Genomic DNA, 15,375 nt, shown 5'->3' with positions numbered 1-15,375 from the left:
AGGGAACCTTCTCAAAGCAGCTGACTGGGAGCAACGCTGCATGTACCAGGGACTCGTGCAAACTGAGGTGGAAAATGCGATTTTACAGTAGGGGAGGAAGAGAGTGAACAAAATGTTCGTTATTAGCATCAGCGAAGACAGGGACACCGAGGACTCCCTGTTGAGACCTGGCCCTTGCACGTCGTGGCCCTTCGCCTGCAGCGACCCTGGCAGCAGCTCCAGCCACGCAGGCCTCTCCGGGACAGGTTTGGCCAGGGCGGAGGGAGGTACTCTTTTGGAGTCTCTGTAACTGGGTTGTGCCTGCAGGGAAGGGGCCACCTGGCTGCCACCCAAAGGATGGGGTGGGGGACCCAGGGAGGGACCAATGGCCCAACTGCGCCACCTCCCGGGCACAGCTGCCCGACGGCGCCCCCTGGAGGGCAAGGCTGAGCATCCGGCCTCGGCCTGGAGCAGCGGGTGGGAAGCGACGGCGCTGGGACCCAGGCTGTGCCGAGGCTGGGGCTCCCTCTGACCCGACGATCCTGACCCCTGAAGACCCCTGGGTGTTGGCGTGTGCTTGGCTGGGTGCCCATGACCGGAGTTGCTCTTGAACAGTCCCCACTGCTGGACTCCCACCTGCCGTCCGCACTCGATACCTACCACCCCTCTCATCATCTCTTGCTGAGCCAGCCAGACTGGGGGGGCGAGTGGTGTCAGCCTCACACAGATGGAGAGCTGAGGCCCGAAGAGGAAATGGTGCCCCAGGCAGAGCGCAGGTCTGAGCTGCGAAGGATGGGTGCGGAGTGGCGCGGGGGTGTGTGGTCCCCTCCAGGTGCTGCACAGCTACAGCTACTCAGCACCTACCAGTGGCCAGGCACTACGCTAGGGCGGGCACGTCGCTCAGCACATCCTTCCCTCAGTCTGATGAGGAAATCTTGGTCTTAGTGCATTTACTCTTCCCTTACTCCCCACTCCCAACCCAGCCACCAAGCTCTGTCCACTCTACCTCTGAAATCTCTCTGGTTTCTCCTCCCCGCCACCCCCGCCTTTCTGGCTCGAGCTGCCATCATCTCCCCCTCAACAGCCTCCACTCTGATCCCCTACATCCACCTGTACCCCCATAAGCCCATCTCCTTTTTGGCTGCCCTTCATGCGGCTGCCCCCCTCTATTCCACAACTGGCTCAGGGCGAGGCCTTCCTGCCCCCAGCAGGCTCAGGGAACACCCAGTAGTCCCACATTGCCTCGCCACTGGTTCTCTGCATGTCTTCCCCACCAGTCTGTACACTGCCCCGGAGCAGGCACTGTGGCTGCTTCCCCCACCCCCGTGCCTGGGACGGGACTTGGGAAAAGGCCAGGTGAAGGGACAGCCGAATGATGCCAGCACGGTCCCACCAGGCAGGCATCGGGGTCCAGCTTCAGCTGTAACTCCTTCACGTGGCTCTCTAAACAGACAGTCACCCAGGCCTGGGAAACATTCCCTTCATTGTCCCATATCCCCAGAGGGACAGACAGACACAGGAAGGCCTTTCTGGAATTGTGGTAACATTTATTCTGAGAACGGAACAAACAGGTCTCCACTCCCCTGACCCTGCGCTCAGCCCTGAGGAGAACGCAGCCCAGCTCGGGGTGCTGTGCAGCAGGGGCCCCACCCATCTGCAAATGGGGACTTGAGGCCCCTGTGGGCTGCCGGGTGCACCAGGCAAACAGAGCGGCTGCTCTCCCCACTCACCCTCCAGTCCCAGCCTGAAAGAGCTCCATCCTCACCTGCCCAGTCCCCAGGGCCTCCGGGGGACCAGGATCCCCACACAGCCAAGAGCCAACCAAGAGGGGCAGGGAGCAAGGGCAGGGCTGGGCTGCCGAACCAGTTCTGTCTGAGAAGGGAGTCGAGGGACAAAATGCCCAGCCCCCAGGCTAAAGCCCACACAGGTCTCCAGCTGGTCCTGGTTTGCCCCCGTAGCCCAGGTGGACATGGCTGAGCAAAGACCCGTGTGTCGGCCCCAGAGGCCCCAAGCTGGCTTATCCGGCCCTCGACACTCCACCCAACTCAGGAGTCTTCCTTTCAAACAGACACTGAGAAGTGGTGATTACATGACTGTATATAGTGTGTACGGATACAAAGATACATAGAGAAAGGGTATTGTTTTGCCCTTATACAGCACTTGCTAGGAAGAGTGCTGACAAACGATAATCACTGGCCCCACTTTGCAGAGGGGGAAATCGAGGCACAGGAGGTTTAAGCAACTTGCTCCTGGTCACACGCAAAGTCCTCACCCTAGGTTCGGGTTCTTGAGGAGAAGTCCCAGCTTTTCGAGAAGGAATCCTTTTGTCCTCCTTGTCATTCAGTTCCTGGCCCCTCCCGTGACCCAGGGCCAGGACAGAGGAGCAGAGCCAGCCAGAGCGAGGGGTCAAGAATCCAGCATATCCAGCCAGGTCACTGCACCCAAGAGCCAGATCTGGAGCTGAAAAGTCAGGTTCCCCAAAGGAACTCCCAGCAAGGCCACAGGAATTCCTGATCTTGAACCAACTGGACTTTTTCACTGACATCACCTGGTCTGGAGCCTGAGAAGGGCACAGGGAGATCCAAAGATGGTCACAGCGCCAACACTCTCCAAGAACACAGTAGGTGCTGGCTTGTAAAACATCCGAGTACAAACCCCCATCTTCTTCATCCACCTCCAGACCTCCTCTGAGAAGGTATGACCTCGCCACGTCCCTCCCCAAGCAGATCAAAATAAAATCAGAGGATCACAGGAACTGGAGCTTAAGAAGAAAAAAGGGTTCTGGCTTTCAGTTTTCCTTTAAAATCCCCTGGTTAAAATTGAGAGTTAAAACGGAAAGAATATAAAACGTTGAGGACTAAAAGGAGAGTTTTGGTCCAGGCAGCAAGGGGGTGATGTCTCCTCGGCTACGCTTTGAGGGGAATGTTGGTGGAAGGGCCTCTGGTCAGACAATGGATTTACCATCTCCTGTCAAGCCCAATGTGCAAACTGATGTCAGCGGGCCTGAGACCACCACTCCAGAGTCCCTGCTCCCGGGAAAAGCCCAGGTCTTGCAGCAGAGGGGGGTGCCTCCTCTCAGGTCTCTCCCCGCCTGGCCCACTACATCAGACACACTCCTTCCCGCGTCAGGGCAGTGGAGGCAGGACGCCCTTCCTCTCCACCCCCTCTCCAGGGACCCTAAACCAGAGGCTGGGAATGCAATCAGAACCTAGAAGGAGAAGGTGGCTGCAGCTCCTCTGGGCGTCTGTATCTGAGAGGACCTGAGAGCAGAGGCGAGGCCCAGGACGGACGCCGGGTCTCCCAGAGCTGCGAGGAGAGGCCCGGCTCCACATGGGGTCTCATGGGCATCGTTTATTCATTTGGCGAATCTCCTTTGAATTAATACCTGATGGGCGGGTGAATGGATGGGATTCGAGAATGGACAGATGTCACCTGGACATTTCCCAAATTCTAGCCTGGGCAGGAACCCAAGAGCCCAGAGTCCTTTCAAGGTGGCTAGAAAACCAGATGTAGGTGACAAAGAAAGCAAGTCTTGGACACTGGGGCAGGTCTGGGACACAAGGGGCAGGAGTGGGCCTTGGGGATGTGGTAGTTTGTGTGTAAACAAGTGACATCTTTGGCACTCTGCTGGCAGACAGCAGGGCCTTGGGACAAGGTTTTCAACGGATAGAGGCCCTTAGCCATGGTGGCAGTTGGGGTAGGGAGGGCTATTTTAAATCTCAGGCAAGACGACTCCTCTATGAGAAGGGAATGCTTTGGGGTCCTCGGGACGCTGAGGCAAGTGTCCTTGAGAGGGACAGAGACCTCCCAAGGTTACACAGCAAGTCAGTGGAAAAGCTGGGAAAAGGACGCCAGTGTCCCGGCTCCCAGGTTAGTCCCTGGCCTGGCTGGGGACATGCAGATGGTGGTGAGAACTGTGGGTGCAGGTAGATGGGCAGGCGTCAGATGGCCGTGAGGGAGGCACTGCTGAGGATGCGCACAGCAACGGTGCCCGGCAGGTCGCTGGGCTGCTGGCTGTTGCGGTCTCGGAGGTGGAGGGTGTGCAGGGCCTGGAGGTCGTCTGAGCTGGCCTTCAGGTGCACCTGGCCCAGAAACTCATCCTTCAGGACTCGGTAGTTCCAGATCTGGAGGGAGACAGAGGATGGTTGGGGGCCATCTCCAAGACAAGGACTATGGGTCTGAGGGCTGCTGACAGCGGCGGCAGAGCCTTGACTCCCCTTCCTGTGATGCAAGCTGGGCTGAGGAAAAGGAGCCCTGCGTCTGCCTCACCATGGACCTTGGGCAAGGCCATGCCCCTGCCAGAGCCTCAGGCTTCCTCCCATATGTCAAAGCTCCCCTCCATGTATACAGTTAAATCTGTCATTAGTAGCTCTGCTGTTGACCTTGGGTGACCTTGGACAAGTGATACACCCCCTGCTCTGGTTTCCCCATCTTCAACATGAGGTTTGGATCAACGGCTCCTAAGGGTCCTTCCAGCCCAAACATCTATGGGTCTGTGATTTGATCCGGAAGGACTCAGTGTTAAAAAACTTGGAAACCCTATAGTAGCTCCCCCAGGATACCCGAGCGTTTGTTTACAGATGGTTTCTCACCGGGAGAGATGCTGGCCTGGACCCCAGGGACAGAGGGCTTCCTGCCAATGAGCTCAGAACTGTGGCCCCCTTGGCCTGAGAGGGGAAGGAAGCCCGTGCCCAGGACCCTGGCTTTCTGATCCCCTGCTCTCAGGCAATAGTCACTCCCACCATCTGCCACCAGGGGAATTTAAGGAACAACTCCCAAGGCTTTGGGGCAAGACTGGCAGAGATGCCCACTGTCCCTGGCCAGGAGTCTGACCCTGCTGTGTCCCACAATCCCTACAGCTAACCCAACTCATCCCACCCCACAGAGGGGACTCTGGGGCACCGGGAGGGGCAGGCAAGAGAATTCCCTAGGCCACACCATGCCAGGGACAGAGTGGGAACCAGAACCCAGTGTTCCTGGGTCCCTGTCAAAGGCCCTGCCACGCTGGGCCCAGCCACTCTGAGTGCGGAAGCATGAGGCGGGGGGCCCAGGAGGGACCCCAGACAGGTGGGTCACCTGCACAGTGATGGGCTGGCTCGGCTTCTTGCGGTAGAAGATGCCTTTCACATCATACTCAGGCGTCGAGGTGCCTTTCTGCACGGCCGAGCGGACTTTGTCCCCCTCACTCTCGATGATCACGTACGAGTTAGCCCCTAGAAAGAGGGAGTGGGCAACGGGGTGAGGGTGGGGCTGGGACAGGCCCCGGATGAGACAGAAGCCTGGGCTCGTGTATTCAGGAGAAGGGAGACCAGAGCCTGGCCAGCTCCCTAACTTCCAGAGACAGGAGGGGACACACTGGTAACCTCTGGTCTCCAGACCTTTACCCAAGCTGTCCCCCTGCCCGGAGCACCTTTCTCCCCTACCTTCCTTCACCAGGCTTCACGCCTTAATACCTCCTTAGCCTGGAGAAAGGCCCCCCCTCCAAAAAGCCTTCCCTGAGCCCTCCCTCCTGGCTGCCTGTCCCTGCGGCTGACTGCCCTGGCACACTGGAAGCCGCCCAAGGGCAGGAGGCAGAGCGTGTTCTTCTCTATACGCCCAGCTTCATCCCAGGGCTGGGCCCAAAGTGGATGTCAGGATGGGTTTGCTCATTCAATGAGTGAGAGCAGGAGAGCTCTGGAGGCTGTGTCTGTGGCTTGGGAGGGGAGGAGGGCTGGGGGTTTTCTCCAGGCAAGCTCACCTGTTGGGGAGTCCTTGAGACCGGCGGCCCCCAGGACATGCACCTGGGTCACCTGCTGGGGGTAGCCGCACAGGGAGCTCCAGCAGGAGTGGGGAGGTTCATCCAGGCGTAGCTCCCTGATGCAGGGCAGAGGAGAAGGGGCGGGAGGTGATGGGGAGGGTCCGGGAAGACGGAAGGTCAGGGGATTCGAGAAGAGTGGGGCGGGGGTCAAGAGCAGCGTTTAGTCCAGACAATGCTTGTCTCGGGCAAACAAAGCCCCATAAGCTTCCCGCTGCCCCATCCCTACCCAAGGGTGCCCCCTCCTCTCCCAAGGGAAAAGCAATGTACCGAGCGTTACTGTGTGCCAAGCACTCTGCTGGGATGTTACAGGTATTGTCTCTAATCCTCACACAGCCCTGGGAGATAAGTGACTGCCACTCTGCCCATTTTACGGATTAGGAAGCATCAGGATCGCTGGGGGGAAGGGGCTTGCCCAACACAGCACAGACTGGCGGGACCGAGGTCCGCTAATTCCACAAGCTGCCCCCCCAGTCTGGGACGTGGGCAGGGAGCACCGACTCTGGGCCGCCTAGCAAGGTGGGAGGGCAGTGTGGGACACACAGGTCTGCACTGCAGCAGGGATGGGGGTGGTTTCAGGGTCCACCTAGCCGGACTCTGCCACTGGTGGCACGGACTCAGAAACCACCCCCAGCCAACGTCGATCCCCAGTTCTGATCTATAAAATGATGGGGTCAGGCCTCCCACCCGAGGGTTCAGGAAGAGCAAATGAGCTGAGTGAAAGCTTGTTTGTAAACTGTGAAGCGCTCTGCACACGTGAGCAGCTGCTCCTTCGTGTGGCCAAGAGAGGCTGGGACAGGGGAGGAGAGGAAGGGGAAGAAAGGGGATGGATGCTAATGTCAGGCCAGGGAGGCTGGAGGCCCAGGTTCCATGGCTTAGGACGACACTGAAGATCTCTGGGCTGCAGATTGCGGGCCAGCCTGGTGTGGACCTAGGCCCTGCCAACCCAGGCCCCCAGCCAGTCCCCACGCACCGGCAGTTGGAGGGCACATCAGTGAAGACTCGGAGCAGGAACTCGCCAGTGTGTCCTGGCTCGAAGGTGGTGGGGATGATGACGTAGCGGCCCTCGGGCTGCTCCGTGCGCAGGAAGACACTGCGGGAGTTGATGTAGATGGAGCTGGCGGTCCTGTGCTGCAGGCTGTGCATACGGTACTGGCGGTTCTCCTCCACCTGACGGGGGTGGAGACATCGGGTCACACAGAGCCCCTCACCCCACCCCGCACCCCACATCTCCCCCTCGTTGCCGGAAGAGGCGTATCTACAGAGTCAGAAGTACATGAGAATCTGTCTGCCTGGGGCTGGCGGGGAGGGAGGTGGATGCAACTGGGTGGTGGCGGCTAAAGGGTGCGGGGTTTCTTTTTGGGGTGATGGAAGTGGCCTCAAATTGACTGTGGTGATGGCCGCACAACTCTACAAATACACTTTAAGTGAGGGAGTCATATGGTATGTGAATTATATCTCATAAAGCTACTGAGAGGGGTGGCAATGGGAATCTCCCTGGTGACGACGTCTGCGGGGTTTCTGACATCACAACAGAATCAAGTATCACTATCTGCGCAGGACACAGCATGTGTCCATGAAATGACATCCAGCTGCCGGGACATGCTGGACAATTCCTGGAATAAGTGCCATGATAAGCTATAGTCACATCAGCGAAGGTCATGTCACGTCAAAGTCACAACGTCAGCACGCAGTGAATGTTCCAACATGCTGACGTGGACAAACGGTTATGATACGACCCAGCACATCAAATGCCAGGGCCTCGACTCAAGCCGTGGGCCCAGCACATGCACTTGGTTTCATTAGGTTCTTGGTGTCTGGCAGGCCCACGGCGCCCCGCTACGCTGCGTGTCGTCACACACGGGGCGTCACAACGTGTGGAAGGCCTTGGGGCCCAGGCCAGGGGAGTGGCCAGTGGGAAGCCCTCCTGGCTCTGCCCAGGATGCTTCTTCCCAGTGCCCAGCAAGGCTTCCAACTCAGGGGAGCCAGAGCCCTGAGGGAGGAAGCCGTGGGGGGCCCCCCAGAGCCTAGGCCCGACCACCAGCAATCGTCCCCTTCCCCCGTCCAAACAGCCTGTGGGTCTGGGCAAGAAGAAATCAGGCTGAGAGCTCCAGTGGGACCAATCCAAGGCAGGCTGGGCCTCTGTGGGGATCGAAACAGGACCTGTGTCACAGCACAACCATCGCATCAGCCAATGTGGCCAGGGGGACAGGGGTGATGTCGGGGACCAAAGTGTTCTAGAGTGTTCTCCCCAAACTCTCCATACCCAGAGCAGGGGTCCCAGCTGGCCTCACCTTGTAGATGTCAAAGCCAATGGCCAGATTTTCACCCTTGCCATCCCGGCGGGTGGACTGTTTGGGCCGTTGCTGGATGCAGATCAGCACTTCATCTTCTGGCTTTTTGACATCAAAGATGTACTGCGGGTGCAGCAGAGGAAGAGGGGCACACGGTGAGACCACACCAAAAACGGCTTCTGAAGCTCGGCCCAGAACTCAGCTGTGTGAACTTGGGCAAGTCACATCACCTCCCCGAGCCTCAGTCCCTCCTCTGTGAGATGGGCTGGCAGTGTCCACCCCGCATGCAGGGTGGGAGGACTCGGGGAAACGATGGATGCTCGGCTCCGAGCCTGCATGCAGCTGGTGCTCAATGAGGGCACACCAGGCGTGAGGACCAGGCGGGTTCCAGGGTCATGACCGAGGAGGCCGCAGGGGAGGAGTCCCGTGGGGAGCCAGCCTGGCCAAGTCTCCCCAGAAGGAGCAGCACTATGTGTGAAAACAAGGGGTTTGAGGCCCCAGCTCAGCCTCTAAATAAAATGTCCCCGTAACTCTTATCAGGGCGCTCATTAGTCCTCAGAGCCTGCAGGTCATATTGTGAGGTTGCGGGTGACAGGACCTCCCAGACACGCCCATCCAACCCCGCTGTACAAACGGTGCACCGAACCCCACGGAGGTACAGGGATGTACCCGAGGTCGTGCAGGAGTCCGTGGCCGGACGGCGCCGAGGGCCCCACAGTTGCTCAAGGGGTGGGGGCGGTGGGGATCCCCAAGGAGGCCCACCTGCGGGTTCTGGAAGAAGGTGTCCTTGTGGTTGATGCAGCCCCCGCTGCGGTTGTGCAGCGGGTCCTCGTGCCGCGTCCAGGCGCCGCACAGCCGGGCCTCCTCCCACGTCTTGTGGATGCTCAGGTAAGACGTGTTGATCAGACGGCACTTGATGATGTCCGTGAAGTATCGGCACACGTCCTCAAAGGTCATCCTGGGCGTGGCAAGGGGCTGAGCCGGCCGGTCTCCCCACCCCACCCCGCCCACCAGCCTGCCCACTCGCCCCACATGCTCTGCACCACAGCCTACACAGCAAGTGTGGACATGGCATCACATGGACCCTTCACATCTCTTTTGGCCTCAGTCTCCTGCTTTGTAAAACGGGAATAAATCTAATGACAGCTGCCTACCTCAGAGTCAGTGCAGGAATTAAGCAATGCAATGACAATAAAAGCACGTAATACAACTTCCAGCAGACAGGAGTTGCCAAAGGCTGGCCGTTACAATTATTAATAGTATGAATAACTAATGTGTACAGCTCTCTACAGTTTCCATCCATTGTCATCCACAGCTAGTGGTGGAAACCCCTTGGTAGGCGAGCTGCAGTGGCCAGGATACTGCCACACCTCCAGGAGACTGGGCGGGGGGAAGGGAAGTGCCCACCCACCTTCAAGTGTGCACATATATGAGAATATGCACATATATGCATCAAGGGTGAACATATCTGAGAAAGGCCTTAGGAGGAAGCCCTTTCCTGATGAGGGTTTTCTACTGCTATGTTTTAATTCGACTGGCCCCTGAGCCAGACTGGGCAAAGTGGATCTCAGACCAAAAGGCCTGGGGGGCCTCCTGCAGCGGGTCCCCTGACACCTGCAGGAGGGGACCTCCAGGATCACTGCCATCTGCCTCTGGATCTGCCTGGGGCCCTCACAACATCTCCCACACACAGGGTACCCTGTATCCCTCCAGGAAGTGGATCAGTCTCCAAATCAAGTGTCCTGCTGAAGAAAGACACTGAGCCCGGCAAGCAGGGCTAAATGCCGAGTGAATGAATGCCGAGTGAATGAAGGCAGGAGTCACTATCATGCTCTTTAAGCAAGGCTGTTGCCATCCTCCAAGCTCACCTCCTCACCTCCCTGAACTCACTCTTCCCATCCCAAACCCAAGTGTGCTCTCTTGCCTCTGGGCTGGGTCTCTGTCCTCGCCCAAGGGCTCCTCTGCACCCTGAGTCTTAGCTCCTCCAAAGGGCCTCTCCTCTTCCTACCTGCTCTCGGCATCAGGCTGCCAGCATGCCCTCTGCCCTCTGGTCAATTCCCCCCCTGCTGGTACCCTGGCCTACTTGCCGAGGGCTCAGCCCGGGTACCAGAGCAGCCCAGGGTCCCCTGACATGGGCAGTGGAGGCTATGGGGACGAAAGGGTCCATTCTGCCCAATTCACTTTACAGAGGAGGAAACAGGCCCAAAAAGATGCAGTGGCTTATCCGAGGCCACACGGCAAGTTGATGGTGGGGCATTTTTAGAGCCCTGGCTCCCGCCTCCCTGTCCAGCGCCTCCTACCCGGCACACAGGAGGCTCCCCTCTCAGCCCTGGACATCCACCCAGGGCAAGAGCACACTCACCAGAACTCGCCGTCATCCTGCACAGTCACACCCAACTTCTCCCGCTCACTCTTGCTTACTTTCTGCCACTCCTCTGAGCTGGGATGTGAGCACAGGGGAGGGAAGAGAGAGGAGTATCAGAGGGACGCCCTCAGGGCCACTCTGGCAAGGGTCAGGAGGCATGAGGGACAGCTCAGCACTAGGCCTCCATCAGTGTGGGTGTAGTTGGGGGCACCCAGGGCCATGCCCAGGCCCCTCTCCAGGAAGTACTGTCTGCCCACTCTCTCAGGCAACCGTGGGCTGCCACCATGCCGGGGATCCGGAGGTCTGGGAGCAAAGCTGCAGGCTTGGGGCAAGTGGGGGGACTGACCCTCAGTGAAGGGAGCTCCTTCACTGGGGGCCTAGGCTCTGCTCCTCTCCTGGCCTCACCAGGGCCATTAACCAAGCACAGGGCAGTCACCCCCATTCCCACCCTTGGTGGCCTCCCTCCCTGCTTTCCTCCCCACTCAAGCGCCAAGACTGGTCTCTACATCCCCTATAGGAATCAGCTCATCCCACCTCCAGACCTCTGCCCATGCTGAATCTATCCCCCCACACACATGCCTGCTCCCAAGTAAGTCTTCTCCTAATGTCATCCTCCCCCCAAATCCTTTAAGGCCCAGCCCTGGTGCCACCTCCTCCGGGAAGTCCACCCTGTCCTTGCCCAAGCCCTCGTACCCCGGCCCACCCACCTGGGGTCTTCCCGGTGCCTGCCCCCTGTCCTTGCCCAAGCCCCGGGCCTCACGTGTCACTCCAGGGCCCGTTCCACTCCCGCTCGCCCCAGGGGTTGCGCAGGCAGATCATGTCCAGCTTCTCTGACTTGAAGAAGGCCAGCAGGCCACGGCCCAGGCGCACCTTGCGCACATCAGTGATGGCATACGCATGGCCCTTCACGAGGCCACACGCCAGCCGGGCCTCCATGTCTGCCGCTGTCACTGCCTGTGGGACACAGTTGCTCAGAGGCAGGGCAGGGCAGGCTCCACCTGGAGCCAGAGGCCACACCACCCCCTACAGGACGGGGAGGGAATGGCAGCCCCGCACAAAGGGGAGACATCATTCCTCTGAGGTTAGGGACTGACCTCCGCATTCACAGCCCCTTACAAAGCCGGGGAACAGCAGTGGGGGATAAAGGAAGGGACCTGCAGTGGGATCGGCCCAGGGCTGTGTTGGAGTCGACTAGCACTGGCTCAGTTTTGCAATCTGGTTGTTAAAACGTTAGCCTGAAATCAACCACGGTGGGAGTATTTACACCACAGAAGTCAGCAAACCAGGGCTTTTAAATTTTCCAGTCTTTTATCAACATACCACTGGGTCAGCCAAACCTGGGTTCAAATTCTGCCTTCACTGAGTCCCAACTTTCCCACCCAAAATGTGAGCAGTCAATGAAATAAGACGATCGTCTTGAAGAGCCCAGGCCTGTGCCAGCAGGCAGTAGGGGCTCCCTCACCCTTCCCATCGCCTCGCAACTGTGATGCCTTAAACCTTGGCCAAAGGACCTATCACTCCGTTATGAAAGGGCTGGAAAAGGGGGACGCTAGTTGAACAGTGTGGGCAAGGCCTTTCGTAGTGTAAAGGTTAGGGCAGGGGGCCTGAGGCTTGTGCTGTCCAGCACTGGGGAGGGGCTGCAGCCTCTAACTGCTCCCCTCCATGAGGCTGAGGGTCTGGATTTGTGATCCAACCTGGGCAGGGGCTCTCCCTGAAAAGCCAGTCACCTCCCACCCCAATCAGGGTCAGTGAAGGGGAGGGGCCGCCTCTGGGGCTCAGCTCTGTGTTCTCACCTTGATGGAAGCACTGATGAGGCCTCCCCGGCTGTGCACTTTCAACACGCGCTCAAAGAGCTGGTTCCTCTTGCCCTCATCACTGGCAAAGTCACCCTCGGTCAAGTCGATGGGCTCGGAAACCCCACCTGTGAAGTCCACCAGCGCATCCGCTGTGTTGCCTCCATCCAGGGCCTGGTAACAGCCTGCCAGCCTGGAAGCAATGTGGAAAGAACTCCCAGCTCATGTTCCCCAGCCAGTCTAAATCCTTCACCTGATAGGGGAGATTTCTGAGATTCAGAGAGGTCAAGAGAACTGCTAAGGTCACACAGCAGGCCACACAACAGAGCCAACCCAGGTCTCTGGCTCCCAGGCCAACGTCTGTCCCACTGAACCACACCATTTTGTCACTCAAATTCCCCTTGGCCTTCATAGCCCCATCTTCAAAAATTAGCTGTCCAGAAATCCAGCAATTCTTTTCAGAAGTGTTAAAAGTTCCTATGTCTTTTGACATAATTCTGGACGAGTAACATTATTTATAACAATGTAAAACTAGCAATCACCTAACCGTCTAACAACAGAGAACTGGTTTTAAAAGCTAATGTCGCATCTCAAGCAGCCATTGAAGAAAACACTGTAAAGGAATTCCTACTGCAGGGAAAATGCTAGTGCCTGCTTGTTACATTTGAAAAGGCAATACAGCCGGACTCCAGTTATGTCTAAAATGTATGCAATAATTCATTTCAAAAAGATTAAGCATCTACTATGTGCAATAGAGCAGGTGCTAGGACACAGCTGTGGCTCCTTATTTAAATGTTAGGAGAAAGGTTGGGGTCTTAAAGGCAGAGTGCCAAATGCGAACATGAGAAGCAGAATGGGATCTATGACAAAATACCATTTCCATAAATTGAAAATATGCGCCCACAAAACACCAGCACAGGTTTTGCAAGGCAACCTACAAACAAAAGAGCCATCAAAGATGTTAAAAGAGCTGCCAGTGGTGGGAGAGGGTGCAGGGAGAGCAAAGGGCAGAAATGGAAGACATGGAGAGGGGGTGGGGCCTTGAGGGGACAATGTCCTGCTGTCCGGAACAGAGGAACTGCCCCATTAACCCAGATGACCCAAAACAGGGAAGGGGTGAACAGCAACCTGGGAGAATATGCAGGAGTATAGGAGAGGTTTATTATCCTCTGCATGGTTTCCTATATTTTCTGGATTTCCTATAACAGACATGCATTCTTTTTATAATTTTAAAAGTAAATAATTAAAAACAACAACAACAACAAGCATAACTGGTGCAGCCCCTGTGTAAAAACAGTTTGGTGGTTTCTCAAAAATGTACACACAGAACTACCATACGACCCACCAATTCACTCCTAGGTATATATTCCAAAGAACTAAAAGGAGACATTCAAACAGATATCTGCACATCAATGTTCATAGCCACATTATTCATAATAGCAAGCAGGTGGAAACAGTTTACCCGAGTGTCCATCAACAGATGAATGGATAAACAAAATGTGGCACACACATACAATGGAATACCACTCAGCCATAAACAGGAACGGAATTTTGATACATGCTACAACATGGAAGGACCTTGAAAACACTACGCTAATTGAAATAAGGCAGACACAGAAGGACAAATAGTCCACTTACATGAGTTACCTGGAATAGGAAAATTCATAGAGACAAAAAGCAGAATGGAAGTTCCCAGGGTTGGGAGAAGGGAGAAAGAGGGAGTTATTGTTTAGTGGGTAACAGAATTTATGTTGGGGATGATGAAAAGTATCATCATCTATACTGGATATAGACAGTGGTGATGGGTACAAAGCATTGTGAATGTAATTGATGCTACTGAATCGTACACTTACACATGGTCAAAATGATAAATATTATATTTTGGACAATTTTTTAAAATAATAAAAATTTTTCTTAAAAGAAAAAAAAAAGAGCTAGCCCACTGAGTCACTGAGTGGGTCTCCCAGAGTGGGAGGAGAGGAGCCTGCATTGAGGACTATGGTGACCAACTGACCACCAGGGGGCGGGTTTCGCTTTCTTAGGACTAAAAATGGAATCTGCCGACATGTTTTCATGGGTTTGTTTTTCAATTTTATTTTTTTATATAGCAGGTTCTTATTAGTTATCTATTTTATACCTATTAGTGTATACATGTCAATCCCAATCTCCCAATTCATCCCACCACCACCCCAGCCCCCGGCACTTTCCCTCCTTGGTGTCCATACGTTTGTTCTCTACATCTGTGTCTCTATTTCTGCCCTGCAAACCGGTTCATCTGTACCATTTCTCTAGGTTCCACATATATGCATTAATATACGATATTGTTTTTCTCTTTCTGACTTACCTCACTCTGTATGACAGTCTCTAGATCCATCCACGTCTCTACAAATGACCCAATTTCGTTCCTTTTTATGGCTCAGTAATATTCCTTTGTATACATGTACCACACCTTCTTTATCCGTTCGTCTATCGATGGGCACTTAGGTTGCTTCCATGACCTGGCTATTGTAAATAGTGCTGCAATGAACATTGGGGTGCATGTGTCTTTCTGAATTATGGTTTTCTCTGGGTATATGCCCAGTAGTGGGATTGCTGGGTCATATGGTAGTTCTATTTTTAGTTTTTTAAGGAACCTCCATACTGTTCTCCACAGTGGTTGTATCAATTTACATTCCCACCAACAGTGTAAGAGGGTTCCATGGGTTTGTTTTTGATGATGGAGTTTTTGTTTTTCCTTTTACACACACACACACACACACACACACACACCACACACTATCCAAGGAGAGTGACAAACAGGCCTGGGAGGAAGAATCAAGGAGAGGCTCCCACAGAGCTGGTCTCTGACCCCACTGGCCCTCCTGCGCCAGGCCTGCACCTGTCCTGCAGGGACCTGGGCAGGTCACTCTGCCCCAAAGCCCTCCACAGCTCAGCAAACCTTTGCTCATGCCCATGCTGGGAACCCAGGGCCTGGCACAGAGCAGGAGGAGGGGCAGCAAAGATAGAATGGCTGGACAGTCAGGTAGACAGACCAGTGAGTGGGTGAAGGGGAGGCCCAGCCAGCAGGAAAGGCAGGGGTTTGTCCCAACCTCCTCGACCAGCCCAGGCTCGGAGACACCACATGCCCAACAAGGCCTCCAAGGACGGCTC

The 15,375-nt window shown here is 55.9% G+C and overlaps 1 protein-coding gene across 5 annotated transcripts in view; it reads right to left on the bottom strand.

Annotated features, from left to right (window-relative positions):
* Positions 1–1,509: 1,509 nt before the first annotated feature.
* Positions 1,510–15,375, bottom strand: part of CAPN5 (calpain 5) — a 57,485-nt gene continuing 43,619 nt past the window's right edge. For 4 of the 5 annotated variants that reach the window (XM_027083480.1, XM_027083478.1, XM_027083481.1 and 1 more), the window contains 6 exons: positions 12,226–12,418; positions 11,193–11,386; positions 10,430–10,507; positions 8,830–9,025; positions 8,068–8,190; positions 5,717–6,943 (listed from right to left, as the gene is read on the bottom strand). In XM_027083480.1, coding sequence (XP_026939281.1) covers positions 6,161–6,943; positions 8,068–8,190; positions 8,830–9,025; positions 10,430–10,507; positions 11,193–11,386; positions 12,226–12,418 — 1,567 coding nt within the window. In that variant the 3' untranslated portion in view covers positions 5,717–6,160. Of the gene's footprint in view, positions 4,104–5,055; positions 5,193–5,716; positions 6,944–8,067; positions 8,191–8,829; positions 9,026–10,429; positions 10,508–11,192; positions 11,387–12,225; positions 12,419–15,375 lie in introns of those variants that run through there. The other variant, XM_027083483.1, reaches the window with a different exon arrangement.

The sequence above is a fragment of the Aethalodelphis obliquidens genome, unplaced genomic scaffold (genome assembly GCF_003676395.1).
Source record: "Aethalodelphis obliquidens isolate GAN/ISIS:26980383/991018 unplaced genomic scaffold, ASM367639v1 scaffold50, whole genome shotgun sequence".
NCBI classification, from domain to species: Eukaryota; Metazoa; Chordata; class Mammalia; order Artiodactyla; family Delphinidae; genus Aethalodelphis; species Aethalodelphis obliquidens.
The sequence above is the reverse complement of the archived record's forward strand: the minus strand, read 5'-3'. Positions and strand labels throughout refer to the sequence as shown.